The 18,177-nt window shown below is 46.9% G+C and overlaps 2 protein-coding genes across 4 annotated transcripts in view; one reads left to right on the top strand and one right to left on the bottom strand.

The window, feature by feature from the left end:
• FZD3 (frizzled class receptor 3) overlaps positions 1 to 8,267 on the bottom strand; it is a 58,736-nt gene extending 50,469 nt beyond the window's left edge. For 2 of the 3 annotated variants that reach the window (XM_065835723.2, XM_071807173.1), the window contains exons 1-2: positions 8,158 to 8,267; positions 2,217 to 2,732 (exon numbers count right to left, since the gene is read on the bottom strand). In XM_065835723.2, coding sequence (XP_065691795.1) covers positions 2,217 to 2,405 — 189 coding nt within the window. In that variant the 5' untranslated portion in view covers positions 2,406 to 2,732; positions 8,158 to 8,267. Of the gene's footprint in view, positions 1 to 551; positions 799 to 2,216; positions 2,733 to 8,157 lie in introns of those variants that run through there. The other variant, XM_071807175.1, reaches the window with a different exon arrangement.
• A 175-nt stretch (positions 8,268 to 8,442) lies between these two features.
• FBXO16 (F-box protein 16) overlaps positions 8,443 to 18,177 on the top strand; it is a 39,608-nt gene continuing 29,873 nt past the window's right edge. The window contains exons 1-2 of the mRNA XM_065835054.2: positions 8,443 to 8,522; positions 16,434 to 16,576. Of these exons, the coding sequence (XP_065691126.2) occupies positions 16,481 to 16,576 (96 nt within the window). The 5' untranslated portion in view covers positions 8,443 to 8,522; positions 16,434 to 16,480. The remainder of the gene's footprint in view (positions 8,523 to 16,433; positions 16,577 to 18,177) is intronic.

Consider the following 18,177-nt stretch of genomic DNA (forward strand, 5'->3'; position numbering starts at 1 on the left):
AGCAACTTCATTTGATGAAGCCTGGTAGAGACAGTCCAGCCCTATAACGCTTTGCATGCCACTTATGATGGCAGTTTTTGTTTTGTTTTTTTTTCTATTTTAAAAGTAAGCTAAACCACCCTATCATAGTCTAATGTTCCTCATATGGGAATTTTTCCTGCTCTTCTCTGGCCCTCTTTCAGTTCAAACACATTTTTTGCAATAGCTCGGAACTTCACCCAGCACTCCAGCCATTTGTGAGCCACAGGATTCTATAATACCACAGTCATGTCTGGTCTTCATTTCTTTCTTAATTATTCCACATCTGATTTGCCTTTTGGTTTTCTTACTGCTCAGTCACACTTTCAACTCATATTTCAATAGAACAAATTATCCTAAGTCCAATGAAATCAGCTTCTCACCACCAATGTGAGGAATACTATTCCCCCAACATATAGATATTTATCACTTTGAATTCCCTCAGCAATGTTATGGTTTAATGTATCGCAAACGTAGTCTCCAGATCTTTACAATTCTTCATTCTGATTCAATCTCAGCTTTAAGTTACTCACCGCAGTATCAACAGGCTTTCTCACTTCACTTCCAGTCTTCTCTTCTGGATCATTTTAAAAAATACTGAAGTGCACGGACCCTGAAAGCCTTCAGCTGATAATCTGCCCCTTCAAGAGGTGAAAATTTACCTCTCCAACCGCCCAACAAAACCAAAACTCACTATTATCTCCACACCTCTGCAAGCCAGTCTCAGAAGCCTTTAATCCAGTTGGTTTTCATCAATTCCTTCAATATCCTAAATTCCACCTTCCAAAGACGAAACAAACGGTTTGTACACACCTACATGTTCACCCTGTTACTCTATTAAACTTCCTTGCTTGCTCTGCCTCCATCACTTCTCCTTACAGTTTGATCTTCAAAGGTCCTCAGAATTTACCCCAATCAATTCTAAAAAAAGTATTCATTCCTGTTGCTATGTATTTAGCATAACTGGAATCCCTGGCCACATCCAGACAAGTCATTGAAAGGCAAGTCCATAGTTCTTCCAAAGAAAGCAAATTTAAAGGTAAGAATCTCTATTTTCTTCTTACAGTAAAACACCTGTCAAGTCTGGTTCACAACTCTTCCATAGAAAAAATATAGAAAGCATTGTCTTTGTATCATTTAACAAGAACAATTAAATAAGGTTTCTATATTGACAGGGAGAGCATTCAAAGATGAAAACATACGATTACTCTTTCTGTTCTCAGTATACAGCACAGCATACCTACCAGTGAGGGCTCCCAAGCACTTCAAAAATACAAATAATCCTCATCTGCACAAATCTCTCATGAAAATTCGAACAGGCTGACAGCGAGACTTGCCTAATATTCTGAATTTCCACAGAATATCAAGTAAGGAAACCCCTTAAGCAGGGTAGTAGGATAGAGGACAGACTGAAATGAACTTAAATGTCTTGTACAGATAAAAACAGACTAAGGGTGTTGCTGAAGCCCCATCAGGAAAGTTCTCCAAAGAAAGGTCAGGCAATATCAGTGGAAATGCATTGTTTTTTGTTTTTTTTTTTTTTTAAAGGAGAAAATTATTACGTTTAAGTCCAAATAAGGTTTAAGGAGACAATGGGAACAGTAATAAGGTACCATTATAACAGAGCAAGCGCAAGTCTAAAAGCTTGTCTGCCTGGATAGAGAATGCAAACAGGTTAAATAAATGGTCTGCAAGAGAAGAGACTTTCTTGCAGCTGAGAAAAGCAGTACTTAGGAATGAGCAGTTCCCATATTTTCATAGTATACCTTATTATTCTCATTTTCTTCACACCAAATTTCAGGCGAGTAAGAAAAGGTCAAATATGACAAAGCCACCAAAGAACGTACTCTTCAGAATGAAGAATCTTCTGCTTTTCTGGCATTTAAATGCGACAGACCATTCAAAATATGCATCCTCAATCTGTCTAAATATTTAAAGTAACAGACTACCATACAAACACATCCAGAGTATTTCACACTCAGTTACAGTAAATTAGGCAAACTTTGCAGTCATAGAATATTTTAGTATATATTACAGCACGTATTTTGCAAGTGGTGTTTGCTTTTATATTTAAATTACTAATTATCTTGATTTTTCTTTTTTTATTTTTAATATAAGTACCTTCCTGGCTTCTGTTACCAATTAACTGCCAACTAAAGGCCAAAAACGTTAATCTTGCTCAGAAAAAACAGCCTTACCTCCATTGCTAACGCTGCTGTTTGCTGGTCATAATGATTCAGAAGATTAGGCATAAAAGTGGTGTTGTAAGGCAGATCCTGGCACATCCGCAAGATGATGGGCTCACAAGAAAATAAACTGTGCCCTCTCGTGTGCCCCAGCAAAACATCCAGAAGCCACAGGTACCACAGCATCCAGGTCCCAGCCATCCTTCCACAGAGGGAATGGGGCCGGTCACTGAGCCCCACCAGAAACCTCCTTTAAATCCTCATGTACCTTCGGATTTCACTTCCACGGTGATATTTTCAGTCCTTGCCTAAGGTTCTTCAGAACTGGGATGCTCTTTGTGTGCGACATCGTTGGCTCAGTCCAGGAGATGATGTATTTGAGACGGACGTGCGAGAAATCTTGCCTTTTCTCAGTATTATACAGTGTCTATTAGGTCCAGGTATTAGAATGTTTAACCGCATTCCCACACAATTGACCCCATCATGACAGAAGAGCAGTTGAGTTACGTTCTTCTTTTGTTAGATAACCTAGAATAAAACCCACAACAAACAGAATACAGTAAAAAGCCTTGTAATTGATTAAAACATTTGAGTTCTAAATAGCCTGGTAGACAAATTGCTTCAAGTTCTCGTGTGCAAGACTAGAGGGTCCCTTGATGAATTTTAATCCTGGTTTCAGATGATTTCTGGTGGAAAAAAGACAGTGTGCTGTAAAACTCAGGATGGCGAACAAGGGGAATGTATTTAATACGAAGAAAATATTTTTAGAAAACCCCACACTTTACATTTAACCATGCGAGTATTACAATTGTTGACCACACTGAAACCAAGCTATTTCTGACTCAGCATCTCCACGGGTGCATTCGCAGCGATAGCATCTTTTGAGTTGCACGGCCTCGTAGCTTCTGCCGAATAATTATAAAACAAAAACAAAACAGTCACCACCACCAATACACAAGTCCCAGCTTGCAGGACTGAAGGCGACTGTTCTGTCCAACAGACACGGGTTTGGCTACCTGTGTTCAAATATGGCATTTTAGCTGTAAACAACTTTTTAGTTGTCTCTAAGCCATTTCACTTGCACAAATCTCACATTTTCCTCTCCAGAAACCATCAGAACAGGTAAGGATGAACCAGAAGACAGCATTCTTTGAGCAACCCTTCCTCCACACGCTCTCAAAGATGGAAATTACAAAGGGAGCTACGTATGGTTGTTCTGCCAGTTCCACTCTACCTATAGAGCCAATTCAAACAGCAATCACTCCCCAGGCTGGATCTGCAGTTTCTCAGCACTAAGGGGCTGGAGCAGAACTGGGACTCAGCATATTGTGCTCATCAACCGGAGAAACAAACTCTGAAGCTGGAGGTGAAAGCATGGAAAAAGCTGACAGAGCCGTAAGAGTACAAAGAGGTCCTTTTCTTAAATAATTTTGTCTTACGGCAATAAAATTTGCAAAATTCAGTCTCTAACCAACTGCTTTAAAAATATATATATATGGTTCGCACTTAAAGGTAACAGAAACTTGAAATTGTTTGAATCAGAAAACCCCAAGTACTTCATCAATATTCCCCAGAGTAGGGCAATTTGAACAGACTTCCAGTCTTGAGAGTTTAATGTTTTTCTTTAGATATTCAGAAAGGCAAATAAATTCTATACTCGGAGGGGAGGAAAAAAGTGTTTCCTTTCTTCCTAAAGCAAACTTAGGGAGAGATAGGAAAGAATTAATTCCCAGACTTCAGCTGGTATCTGCCGATCAAGAAAGTTCTGCACGCACACTTTTGTTTACGCAGGCCTATCTTATGGTCAGAAAAATTAAATACCTCTTTAAACCCTCATATACTTTGTGGGTTGGACTAGATAATCTTGAGAGGTTCCTTCCAACCTCAACAATTCTGTGCTTCTCTTTCAGATCATGTGCGGCAATGGTTTTGGCTGGAGCTGTTCAAGACAGGCTGGTAAAAACAAACATGCAAATAGGAAAAAGCCCAAGATGTTAAACATAACCATGTTAAATTAAGTTATTGACAACTTGCTTTCACAGGCTGCTTACTCTCTCACAGCTATTGACAGGGAATCCATGTTTGACGCAGCACATAAAGAAAATAACACAAACAATACTGTTCCAAACCTAGGAAAAAATAAAACATGGCAAAAAAAAAGCAGAAAAGAGAATTATCTACAGCTTAAGCCAGGCAGAAGAACGAACAAACATAGCTTAAATTGCTTATATTCTGAAGGGAACAAGTGCTGCTGTGAAGAGCAGTCAACACATTGAATTTAAAAGATGAAAACTGGCCACAAGACATGTTACATCTAACCACACCTAACTTCAGTCCAACCTCAAGTTCATATGGCATTGAGAAGCCGTGGCCTCCTGATCTAAGGAAGCCATTCCTCAGACTTAGTTTTCAAGAATTTGGCATCTCTTTCCAAAAAAAAACCACAAAGATCTGAACTATGCCATCTGCCAGGCCAGCATTACTTAACCCCAAAGACTCTGCGTATTCTCCCATCCTGACCAGAAGATTACAAGTTATAGACAGACAAAATCCATTCCTACTCAGTTTCATACAAGGCGTCTAATCCCCTTTGAATCCAGCCTTTTGATTTTGGTATTTTATTAACAGGTTTCCAAATTCAGGAAACTAAACCTGAAAAGTTCGTTGCCACCTCCAAAACTTTGGTTTCAAACACTTCAGCCACCAACTGCAAGAGATTTGATGCAATAACTCCAGCGAAGTCAATTTGTAGCGTGGATTAGCAATTGAATTTTTAGCATGTCATTCAGGTGCCATTCCAGCAGCGATCAGAAGATAATGCTCCATAAAAGCGGTTCAGAAGCAATTTCAGATGAACTGTACTCACACCAGGTATCGTGTTAAAGCTGGAAGCACAAACATTGGGCAAATCCAGGCCAGGATTTTGGGAAAAACTCCAAGAACACTTTGCAAATCATCATATTAATGACATTCAAAGTAGAGACTCCAAACAAATCCACCCATCCTCTGACTTCCTCACAACCTCAAACTGAAAAAAACCCCATGCAGAAACCTAGGCTCAATAAGCCACTAAAAGTTTTAAACTGTGCAAAAAGCATTAAAAAATTCGTTTCCTTTCAGGGCTTTTCCATTTTATGTTCAAGATCTTATTACTATAGAGTATCATAAAGGAAATAAAGTCTATGTTTATTAGAGACAGAAAAGAACATCATATTATATAGCCTAGCCATCCAGTGCCCTTTCATGGAAACAAACAAAAAAATCTAGGTGAAAGTAAGAAAGAAGACAACCATGTAATTGCGAAAGGAGATGAGAGTTTTGCAAACGAGCATATGGATGACCTATTAATTGGTGTAGACAGATGAATGCTGTAATAAGCAATCTTTAGTGTCAAGATAGTTTCTTACCACACATCCAGTTCTGTACACTCATTGTTGAGCCTCTACATATGGAATTTTGTGGTTATTTTTATATGTATATAAAACCAAAACACTTGTGATGACACAGGGGATAAAAGAGGAGGAGGGGATACCTGCCCATCTACCCCAAGGCACTGCAAAAAAGAAAAAAACTGTGGGCAAAAGGGGTAGGAAACAGCCAGTTTGTTGGTGTGGTTATGGATTTATACAGTATTTACAATCATCAGCTGCCCATGCAATTCCTGCTGTAAAGGATAAATTAAGACATGGGTAGGTGACTGTTATAAAGAGTGAAAATCATTAAATGAAAGGGTTGACTCCCACAAGTGATTTTTTTTTTTTTAATATAAATTTCAAACTTCCTAAAGGAGCAATGAGAAAAACATCATCAGACTTTAGAAAGAAAGTACGTAGGTGGATTAATTAACAGTTATCTGTCCCAGAGAAATGGGGTGATAAAACAACAAACCAGACTCCTCCTGTAAAAGTGAGGAGAATGTCACCTTAGTCACTCCCCACCCAATTCTGATGGTGGAGAAAGGAATGGAGCTCACTCATTGCACACAAGCACCAGCAGCGCTTCCCCAACCCATTCCCACCCACATGAAGGCACAAAAGGAGAATACATTATTCTCCCAACTCCATTTTAATTAGGCAGTGGGAAAGAAACTCCAGCGCTGCACTCCCCTTGTTCTCCACTTGTGTTATGGATTAAGGGAGAACCACACTATAATCCCCCACATCCTCTCTTTCAATTAGGAGACCACAGAGGAAAGAGGGCACATGCTGCACTCTTCCACACTCATCACTGTACAACGGAGCAGAATAAAGAAAGATGCTGAATATCTCCTCTTCCCCTCTCCATCCACACAGTGACAACACGATGGTCACTGCTCCAGTCCACACAGGGAGGACGGAAAGGCAGAAATGCTTTCTGGTGAGATTCTCTATGTATATGGAGGGATAATTCTAGCACCTCTCTCCATTTGAGTCAATATTGCTTGGCGAGCTAAAAGGACTGGAGAGGGAGCCTTAGCCTGGAAAAGGAGGTAGGGTGCAGACTGATGCTAATCCCCTTTCCCGTTGAATCCTCACTGTGTTTTAAAGGGAAAAGAAACAAGTGCCCACACAGAACTAGCATCCTCTTGGATTCCAGCTGCACTGCAAAGGAAAAGGAAGGATATCATAGAATCACAGAATGTCTTGAGCTGGAAGGACCCAGCAGGATCATGGAGTCCAACTCCTGTCCCTGCACAGGACACCCCACAGCTCACCCCATGTGTCTGAGGACGTTGTCCAGTCTCTTCCTGAACACTGTCAGGTTGGGGCTGTGACACCTCCCTGGGAGCCTGTTCAGTGTCCAGCACCTCTGGGTGAAGAACCTTTTCCTCATGTCCCACTGACCCTCCGTGGCACATCTTCTGCCATTCCCTCAGGTTCTGTCCTTGCTCACTAAAGAGAAGAGCTCAGCACCTGCCCTTCCTTCCTTCCTTCCTTCCTTCCTTCCTTCCTTCCTTCCTTCCTTCCTTCCTTCCTTCCTTCCTTCCTTCCTTCCTTCCTTCCTTCCTTCCTTCCTTCCTTCCTTCCTTCCTTCCTTCCTTCCTTCCTTCCTTCCTTCCTTCCTTCCTTCCTTCCTTCCTCCTTATGTACATAACACCTGCACTCGTCCCCCTGGGTCCCCAGGTCCCCACTGCATCGCAAAAAGAAAAGGAAGGATATATATGTACATAAAACCAGCAACCCTTTTCCCGAGTCCACACTATGTTGCAAAAGGAAGGAGATACATGTATATAAAACCAACAACCCTTTCCCCTGGTCCACACTGTATTGCAAAAAGAAAATGGGTGCGCACAGCTGGAGCTGGTCCCGCACTGCACAGGGAAAGGGGGAGCGAGGTGTGCGTGGGGGTCACATCCCTTTGCTCCTGGGTCACTGCAGGATGGAAGGAGGGAAGCGTGGGGCTAGAAACCTCTTGGGTCCCCAATGCACTGCAGAAGAAAAGGCTACGGGGTGCGGAGGGGGGAATGGGGTCCCCAGGGGCAGCGCATCCCCCTTTCCTTTTGGATCCACACCAAGGAAAAAAGGGAGGGGGGTGCACATGGACTAACACACCCCGAGCTGCCAGAGCACTGTGAAGGGGAGAGTCCCCGGGACCGCATCGCCTGCCCCTCGGCTCCGGGGTGCAAAGGGAGGGACCCGCACGGGACGAGCATCCCCTTGTGAGGCCGGAGGGAGCGGGGACTGGGGACCAGCATCTCCCAGAGCCGGGGGTGGGTCCAGCACCTCCATGGTGATCAGCGGAGGGCAGGACCAGCATCCCCTGCCCCGCGGTCGCCCGGTTTAACCCTCCGCTCCGCTCGCCCACCCCGCGCCCTGAGGACGCTTCATGGCCGGCCCCCGCCGCGCCGCCTCCGGGAGCGGGTGTCTCTGCCCTTGGTGAGCCAGGCGGCCGCTGTGGGGCTGAAAGAACGACACCCCTGAGGAAAACCCCCCGCTTATCTTTCACACCGCGGGGCCCACGTCCCCACCGTTACCTCAGTGCGGGTTCCCGCCGCGGTGACCAGGGTCCGTACCTCAGGTGGCGGCGGCGGCAGAGGCAGCGGCCGCGCCTCCTCCCGCCCGACCCCGCCGCAGCGCCCGCCCCGCCCCGCGCGCCCGGCCACGCCCTGCCGCGCCCCGCCCCTCTACCCTGCCGAAGCGAACGGGCCAATCAAAACGCGCCGAACAGGTTGCTAGGTAAATCGGAACCTCCGGCCGTTCTGCTTTCCCGCCCCCCCGTTGCTAGGAGCTGATTGGCTGGATGCCTCCCCGAGGGGGCCGCGGGAAGCGGTTGCCATAGCGACGGGAAGCGGCCTCGCGGGAGGACTAGGCCGCGCCGCCCGCGGGCGGGAGGAGGCAGGTGAGGGGGTGACCGGGGCGTTTGGGGACACGGGGCTGAAGGGTCCCCTGGGAGAGCGTGGGGCACACGGGGGGGGTGGGGAGGGGGGTACAAATGCATTGGGACACGGAGTGGAAAGAGAGAGTAGAACAAACCACCTGCAGTGCTGGTCCAGCTCTGGGTCCTCAGCACAGGACACACATGGAGCTGCTGGAGAGGGGCCAGAGGAGCCCCAGAAATGATCCGAGGCTGGAACAGCTCTGCTGGGAGGACAGGCTGAGAGAGTTGGGCTGTTCAGCTGGAGAAAAGAAGCTCCGGGGAGACCTCAGTGTGGCCTTTCAGTGCTTAAAAGGGGCTGGATAAGAAAGATGGGGACAGACTTTTGAGCAGGGCCTGTTGTGATAGGACAAGGGGTGATGGTTTTAAACTAAAGGAGGGAGAAATTGTTTGTGCTGAGGGTGGTGAGAGCCTGTCCCAGGTTGGGCAGAGAGGTGGTGGCTGAACCATCCCTGGAGACATCCCAGGCCAGGCTGGACGGGGCTCTGAGCAACCTGAGCTGGTGAAGATGTCCCTGTCATGGCAGGGGGGGAACTGGATGAGCTTTGAAGGTCCTCTTGTACCCAAACCAATCTATGATTCAATTATTCTATACTTCAGGGCTGACCAAAAGTCAAAGCATATTGTCCAAATGCCACTTAAACACTGACAGACACGGACCATGAACCACCTCTCCAGGAAACCTTTTCCAATGTTTGACCATGCTCTTGGTAAATGCTTCCTAGTATTTAGTCTGAACCTCTTCTAACGCAATTTTGAGCCACAGTCATAAAATGAATGGGTGTGGAAGTTAAAGCAGCGCAGCAGGGACATTGGCAGGGGGCAATGGTGTGGAGGAGCAGAAGGGATTTGGCGTCTGTGGTCGGTGGAGATTGTCACCTCTAGGATGGAGGTGCCAACACCTTGGTGGGCATCCTGGACCAGGGAGGAGCACAGAGTTAGTTACTCAATGCCTGGGGCTGGGGTACTCAGACCTTGGGTGAGACCACAGAGATACTTCAAGCACACCCTGGCAAGTGTAAGGGTATGGATCTCACGCAGTGCAGGGTGCACAGGGTGATGGTGCTGGGGAGAGGCAGAAATACCAGCGGCACGAGGTGCTGCAGGCATTTGGGTTTCTCGATACAGTGGCATTGCCACATTCTGGGCTTTATTGATGCTGCAGCATTGGTACCACAGAGATGTCCGAAGCCAGGTGCCAAGGGTCACAGAGCCTTCCACGGGACCGGGGACACCTGTGAGAAGATGGATGCGGTAGTGGGGATCACGGCCGATATCGTGCGGTCAGAGATGACGTGTTAACCGAGGACAGGACGTTGCTGTGCAAAGTGCAGGTGGCAAATGTGGAAGGCTGGATGATATCCATGCTTCACAGCTTGTGGGTTAAGGGCTAGCTCAAGGGAAAGGAGGAATGCAGTATTGTTATGAATCATTGCAAGTGTGCACTTAGCACCCTGCCCTTCTCCTCTCACCATCTTTCTAGGTGTCTCCCTATATATGAGGGTCTGTTTCACATCATCTTTTCCACGCTATCCTCTTGAATTTTCCCATTTTGAATGCTCTGTAGTTTGGCCTACATTCTAGATTGTTTTTCTGTTGCTGCTGTTTGAAGCATTTCTTCCACAGCATAAATCATCGCACTGTTTATTGTCGATATAATAATTCCCGATAAAAATTACTTCCCTGCTTGATCTTGAGATTGATTCAGTTAAATCCTGTTTATTCGCAACGGAACTCCTCGACTGCGTCATTGTTGTCACTCGGATTAATGTGATGAAGCTCTTTCTCTGCAAAATGCATCTTTAAACCTCCGAGTGCACTGAGTGAACCACAAAGACTCACTGCTATGGAGATGTGGCCAAAAACATGAGTAGAGCAGGTCTGCCTCTGGAGGACTCGTTTTGAGTACGGTTTGCACAAACCTCTGGAATGGCATTAGTTAAGCAATGGTTAAGCAGAGATTAACCCAGCTAAAGGAAGTGATTCCAATGCCCTTAGTTAATATGATATGATCACTGTGTATTCTTAATCTTTCTTAAATGCAATCACGTTCGGGTTTTTTTTAAACCGAGAGCTCAACCCGACTTGCACTGAAATCAGTGAAGGTATTTCCATTGGCTTCAGCGGGGTTTCGATCAGGATTGAAATTGTCTCGCTGTTCGACACCACTCATCTTTCCAGCCCCGTGAAATTATTATCTGTCTTCTTCATACATCTCAAGCCCCACAGTATAACCTTTCATTCAAACTGTGAACCATTCCCAGGTGCTTTTTGGCTGTAGTAACCCAAGCAGTTTTGCTCTTTTTTAACATTTGTGCTCTGCCGCGCTCCCCGGCTCTCTGCAAAATGGGTGAGATACGTGCTTTCAAACAGCTGGACATCTCTGACCAACTTGGTGTGAAGTTAATCAGACAAAACCAGCTTGAAAACACTATATATACTCATGAAACTTGGTCTTTCACCCAAATCACTTTTGCACTGATATTTATTATGCCTGCCACCTGCTCCTACATTGCCTTTTCTTTTTCCTAGGTCAAGGATATTAGATATTTTTTTAGCATCATCTGTCAACAGCTTTTCCTCTCTGGGTACTGAACCAACATCTTCCTTATCTATATTTAAAACCTGATTTCTTCTTAACCTCATCTTGCATCTCTTGCTGGTTGAATGTTTTCGGATCAGCTGAGCTGGATGAATTTCATCCCAGGATACACAGGGAACAAGCTGGAGCAATCTCTGGAATGTTATTTTGGGCAGCCGGTCCAAAGATAACGACTATTGCAGAAGAAAAGTGGGGCCCTGGCTAAACAGCTCGACAATCACGGGTCTGCACGGTACACCAGCTGCTATTTAATGCTTTTTTAACTCTGATCAGAGTTTCTTTAGGCTCTTGAGGAAGACAGATTGGTTTTTAATCCTGCCAGGGACAGGGAATTCAGGGTGAAGATAAGCATAGGTTTTCCTTTGGGGAACAAGCAGCTAAACTGTAGTTGGTAAACCAAGTCTCTCCTTAGAAGGCCTATGAAGAAATTTCAGTCCAATTTTTAGGCTAGCTGTGTGTTTTAGGTAAGATGCTTATAGATTTTTGAATGCTGCTGGCTCCTGTGGTGCATCCCATGAAATTCACGGCTGCCTAACAACTACGCGCTAACTCCCATTGAGGAACCCAAGGGAAACACGCGCTCTGATAGTCCCCTTGTATTCGGCATGATCGTCCCCCCTGGACAGGGCACTGGGGAGGCCAAACCTCCAATCCTGGGGGCAGTTCTGGGTCCCTCACGCCAAGAAAGGCCTTGAGGTGCTGGAATGAGTGGAGAGAAGGGAACGGAGCTGGTGAGGGGCTGGAGCACAAGTGTGATGGGAGCGGCTGAGGGACCTGGGGGGTTCAGCTGGAGAACAGGAGCTGAGGGGAGACCTTCTGATCTCTGAACTGCCTGAAAGGAGCTTGGAGCCAGGGGGGTCGGGCTCTGCTCCCCAGGAACAAGCGCCAGGAGCAGAGGAAACGGCCTCAAGTTGCGCCAGGGGAGGTTGAGGTTGGATCTGGGAACAATTTCTTCCCCAAAGGGCTGTGGGGCATTGGAACAGGCTGCCCAGGGCAGTGCTGGAGTCACCATCCCTGCAGGGTTGGACAGACGGACATGAGGTTCTCAGGGACATGGGGCAGTGCAAGGGGTTGGGTAACCATTCAACTTGATGATCTTGAGGGTCTTTTCCACCCAAAATGATTCTATGATTCTAAGTGACACCGCACAGTCCTAAAATCACCAAAGAATTCCTCATGTGAACACACGCCGCTGAGGATGGATTTGTGGTCTCCTCCCTCCCCTCGTCACAATTTTGAGTATGGCTGGGGAGATGAGGAGCAGAGCGGTCGGTTGTGGGTCGGTGCGGCAAAGGGGCAGCGAGGGAGGGACGTCAGGCTGGCACATGGCGTTCAGAGCTAGGACGTTTGGCTCCGCTCGCCTTTGCACCTGGTGGTACCTGCCCTGGCAGCCCCGTTTCCATCTCATGCTCAGACACGGAGTGTTACGGCACGTGCAGCTGGGAACACGATCCCTGCCAGCGGTGTTGTGAGCCACGTTTGGCACAGAAGCAGCACAAGAGGGTCTGGAGGCACAACTTTGGGGCTAAAGGTTGTTAACACACCAGCTTTGTGAACACAGCTGCTCCAGCACCAAGAAAACAGCATCCACGCAGGGAAACTGCAACATGAACCCCAAGCTGGGAGTGTGTTGTGGTGACAATTGCTGTTTTTGTGACTAACGTAGAAGGTCATCCCTGTAAAACAGGACATGGTTGCCTAAACCTGTTTTATTTTTGGCAGTGGAGCTGTTTCTCTAGCTTGTAATGTTGTGTTTTCTCTGCATTGGAAAGGGCAGGGGCCTTGCAGAAAAACAAAACAAAACAAAACCAAGCCAGCAGATGATCCCATCGTAATGCATTTCCCAGATGCACCTACTGGGTTGCACAAGAAGCCTCCGACATCGGCCAACTACGGAATGTGGGACTTTGAAAACTTAATAAGTCTTTTAACTTCTCTGTGGGAAGTTAAAATTGCAGCCTGCAGACAATAAGGTATTTAAGGGTCTCTAGAAAGAATAAAAATTAAAAAATCTCAGGTGGCTGTGCTGCCATCCAGCGAGACCTGGACAGGCTGGAGAATTGGGCAGGGAAAAACTTAATGAAATAGAACAAGGGCAAGTGTAGAGTCTTGAATGTGGGCAGGAACAACCCCAGGGTCCAGTGTAAGTTGGGGAATGAGCTATTAGAGAGCAGTGTAGGGGAAAGGGACCTGGGGGTCCTGGGGACAGCAGGGTGACCATGAGCCAGCACTGGGCCCTTGTGGCCAGGAAGGCCAATGGGACCTGGGGTGGGTTAGAAGGGGGTGGTCAGTAGGTCAGAGAGGTTCTCCTGCCCCTCTGCTCTGCCCTGGGGAGACCACACCTGGAATCTTGTGTCCAGTTGTGGCCCCTCAGCTCCAGAAGGACAGGGAACTGCTGCAGAGAGTCCAGCGCAGCCACCAAGATGCTGAAGGGAGTGGAGCATCTCCCGTGTGAGGAAAGGCTGAGGGAGCTGGGGCTCTGGAGCTGGAGAAGAGGAGACTGAGGGGGGACTCATTCCTGGGGATCAATATGGAAAGGGGCAGTGTCAGGAGGATGGAGCCAGGCTCTTCTCGGTGGCAACCAGTGACAGGACAAGGGGTTCAAACTGGAACAGAAGAGGTTCCATTTAAATTTGAGAAGAAATTTGTTCCCGGTGAGGGTATCAGACACTGGCCCAGGCTGCCCAGGGAGGTTGTGGAGTCTCCTTCTGTGCAGACATTCAAACCCGCCTGGACACCTTCCTGTGGAACCTCAGCTGGGTGTTCCTGCTCCATGGGGGGATTGCACTGGATGAGCTTTCCAGGTCCCTCCAACCCCTGACATTCTGGGATTCTGTGATTCTTGTTAATGAACTTATTTCCTAACCACGGAGCACGTTACATCACCAGGTGCAGAGACAAAGATATAACAGATTTTTCATTTTTTCTTTGATTCCATAATAACTTAGGAGGGAGAAGGAGGAAAAACCATTCCAAAAAGTGATGTGCCCAGACAGATCCTGCAGTGGTTTTGAAGATTAATCTCCCATTTATTTAGACAGGAATTTTGTTTGGGGAAGGAACGAGGGACTGGGTTTTGTGAGCCTCAGAGCTGTGTTAGCTAGAAAGGTCCATTTGCTGGGTGGGTTTGAGATGCTTGTGTTCAGGGTAGCCTGGCAACACAATATTGGAGTTACTGAGCGGATTTTCCTTTTCTTTTGTTCCAAAATTCCTATTATTCAACTTGCCACCCTGGAGCTTTGAAGCAATCTGAAGTGTTTACAGAAAAATTGCCTCCTAACTATATGCAGGGAAGTGAGATATTTTTTAATGTGGTAAAGAAATTACTTGGTTTTCAGGCTGCTTAAGGCTCCAGTCTGGAAATTGGCTGCCCGAGGTGAGCAGTGACATTACCCTACAGAATCCAGCGGCGCGATAGAGGATGAAGCAAAAAGACCTTTTCCAATCTTTGGGCAAAAATTTAGGAAGAAATGGCTTTGTCTGAATGTGGTCCAGTTATTTGGTGTCACAAAATGGACGGGAAAATCTTGTTAAATGTCCCATTTAGCAATTTTTCTTTAAAAGAGCAGCACAGTCAGTCCAAACCATCAAAACCAATGCGGCTGAACACAGGACCCTGAGAGATTTCAGTCAGCTCTGAACCATTCTGGATTTCACTCTTTCAGTTAAGTGCTACGGAAACAAATTGGCCATTTGAGACCTGGTATTATATGCCCATCAAACCCAGTAAAAGCCCATCCAGTGTCACTGAAGTATCTGAAGTGATCTGCAATTTTCAGTGCCAGCAACTGGAAAGAGAAATTTCATATACATTCTAGCTTGCTGTAAATGACACAGAATCACAGAATCCCAGAGTGTCAGGGGTTGAAGGGCCCTGGAAAGCTCACCCAGTGCAATCCCCCCATGGAGCAGGAACACCCAGCTGAGGTTCCACAGGAAGGGGTCCAGGCGGGTTTGAATGTCTGCAGAGAAGGAGACTCCACAACCTCCCTGGGCAGCCTGGGCCAGGCTCTGACACCCTCACCCCAAACAAGTTGCTTCTCCTCTTGCAGTGGAACCTCCTGTGTTCCAGTTTGCACCCATTACCCCTTGTCCTGTCACTGGTTGTCACCCAGAAGAGCCTGGCTCCATCCTCCTGACACTGCCCCTTTCCATATTGATCCCCAGGAATGAGTCCCCCCTCAGTCTCCTCTTCTCCAGCTCCAGAGCCCCAGCTCCCTCAGCCTTTCCTCACACGGGAGATGCTCCACTCCCTTCAGCATCTTGGTGGCTGCGCTGGACTCTCTGCAGCAGTTCCCTGTCCTTCTGGAACTGAGGGGCCACAGCTGGACACAAGATTCCAGGTGTGGTCTCCCCAGGGCAGAGCAGAGGGGCAGGAGAACCTCTCTGACCTACTGACCACCCCCTTCTAACCCACCCCAGGTCCCATTGGCCTTCCTGGCCACAAGGGCCCAGTGCTGGCTCATGGTCACCCTGCTGTCCCCAGGACCCCCAGCTCCCTTTCCCCTACACTGCTCTCTAATAGCTCATTCCCCAACTTACACTGGAACCTGGGGTTGTTCCTGCCCACATTCAAGACTCTACACTTGCCCTTGTTCTATTTCATTACATTTTTCCTGCCCAGCTCTCCAGCCTGTCCAGGTCTCTGGATGGCAGCACAGCTTCCAGTGTCAGCCACTCCTCCCAGCTTGGTGTCACCAGCAAACTTGCTGACAGTCACTCAATTCCCTCATCCAAGTCATTGATGAATATATTGAATAATACCAGCCCCAGCACTGACCCTTGAACACTCCACTAGATCCAGGCCTCAACTGGACTCTGCCCCATTGACCATGACTCTCTGGCTTCTTCCCTTCAGCCAGTTCACATCCACCTCACTACCCGATCGTCCAGCCCGCACTCCCTCAGTTCAGCTGTGAGGATGCTGTGGGAGACTGTGTCAAATGCCTTACTCAAGTCAAGGTAGACATACTTTGTTGTGATCATTCATGTAGCAAAAATCAAAGGCATATTCAATAACATTTGTGACGGGGAAGACCTGCTTAATTAATATTTATTTATATTATATTAGTTCCATCAGGAAATGTGGCCTTTACTGTCACGATTGCTGTGGGTACATAAAATAAAGCCTTACCCCAGCTGACTTTAAAATAATTTTACTTGTGTCTTGCTATGCTGTGAAATCATTGAATTCCTTCCTAAAATGATTTGCTTTTCACTTAGTGAAGTAGCACAGAGATAATATTGGTCTTTGTTCTGTTCAATCCTTGTAGCCGTCGGTGCTGACAGGACGGCAGAGCACCCACCATCTCCCACATCGATGGCATCTTCACCCCCGAGAACCATGGATGGCCCCAAGCTCCAGACCAAGATGAGCACGTGGACGCCGCTCAACAATCAACTCATGAATGACAAGGCAAGTTCCGTGTGAACGGGTCAAATTCATAGAATCGCACAATTGTTGAGGTTGGAAGGGACCTGTGGAGATCACAGTATCACAGTATGTTTGGGACTGGAAGGGACCTCAAAAGCTCGTCCAGTGCAATACCCCGCCGGAGCAGGAACACCCAGCTGAGGTTCCACAGGAAGGTGTCCAGGCGGGTTTGAATGTCTGCAGAGAAGGAGACTCCACAACCTCCCTGGGCAGCCTGGGCCAGGCTCTGACACCCTCACCCCAAACAAGTTTCTTCTCAAATTTAAGTGGAACCTCTTGTGTTACAGCTTGATCCCATTACCCCTTGTCCTATCATTGTTTGCCATCGAGAAGAGCCTGGCTCCATCCTCATGGCACTCACCTTTTATATACTTATAGACATTAATAAGGTCCCCCCTTAGTCTCCTCTTCTCCAAACTAAAGAGACCCAGCTCCCTCAGCCTTTCTTCATAAGGGAGATGCTCCACTTCCTTAATCATCTTTGTTGCCCTACGCTGGACCCTCTCCAGCAGTTCCCTGTCCTTCTAGAACTGAGGTGCCCAGAACTGAACAAAGTACTCCAGATGGGATCTCACCAGGGTGGAGTAGAGGGGCAGGAGAACCTCTCTTGATCTACTGACCACCCCCTTCTAACCCACCCCAGGTACCATTGGCCTTCCTGGCCACAAGGGCCCAGTGCTGGCTCATGCTCACCCTGCTGTCCCCAGGACCCCCAGGTCCCTTTCCCCTACACTGCTCTCTAATAGCTCATTCCCCAACTTACACTGGAACCTGGGGTTGTTCCTGCCCAGATGCAGGACTCTACACCTTCCCTCTCCCAGTCCAACCCTTGAGGCAGAGCCAGCGTTTGCTCAGGATCTTGGCTGGTCCGATTTTGGGTATTCTCAAATCCTAAGGCGAATTCTCTTCTTCAATTCACAAATTCTCAAACCGTAAAAAAAACCCCACAACTTTTTACCCATGATTCGATGACATCCCAAGTCCTGCTGCCTCCATCTATTGTTTTGTGCCCTTACAGCAACCATGAGAAAAGCCTATTCAGGGTGTTACTACTGGGACATGGGCAGTGGTGCTGGTTTTAAAGCCAGGATCACCATCAGGGATGGACCAAAGCCAAGGAGCCAGAGGTAGAAAACCTCATGGCTAATGGAATAAGAACTTAAAGATTTTGGTTACTATTAGAAGTCTATATACATCAAACACACATACAGTCTTCACTATATATCAAACCTAATATGTAAAGTTCTAATGTGCGCAGTTTAAAGCATGTATTTTGTTAAAATATTATTTTGCCCAATCAGTTGGTTTTAAACAAAAAATGTATATTTGTTTCTTAGTGAAAATCAACAAATCATTCTTTTCCTGTGCTAGAAGCCTTCAATTTAACTGCGGAGCAAAGTGCATGGCCGGTGTGCTCCATAGGAGCAGCTCATAGGAGAGACCTTCATACCCATGCCCTGCCTGTTCTACTAAGCCTGGCAGTGCTGACGCCAGCTTGATATTTCGGAAACCAGTGTGATGCACTTAATTTATAAATAACGAGTTGCATTTCCATGCCCTCCCACTCTGTATCCTTTATCTGG

This window comes from Patagioenas fasciata, chromosome 3, assembly GCF_037038585.1.
Source record: "Patagioenas fasciata isolate bPatFas1 chromosome 3, bPatFas1.hap1, whole genome shotgun sequence".
Classification (NCBI taxonomy): domain Eukaryota; kingdom Metazoa; phylum Chordata; class Aves; order Columbiformes; family Columbidae; genus Patagioenas; species Patagioenas fasciata.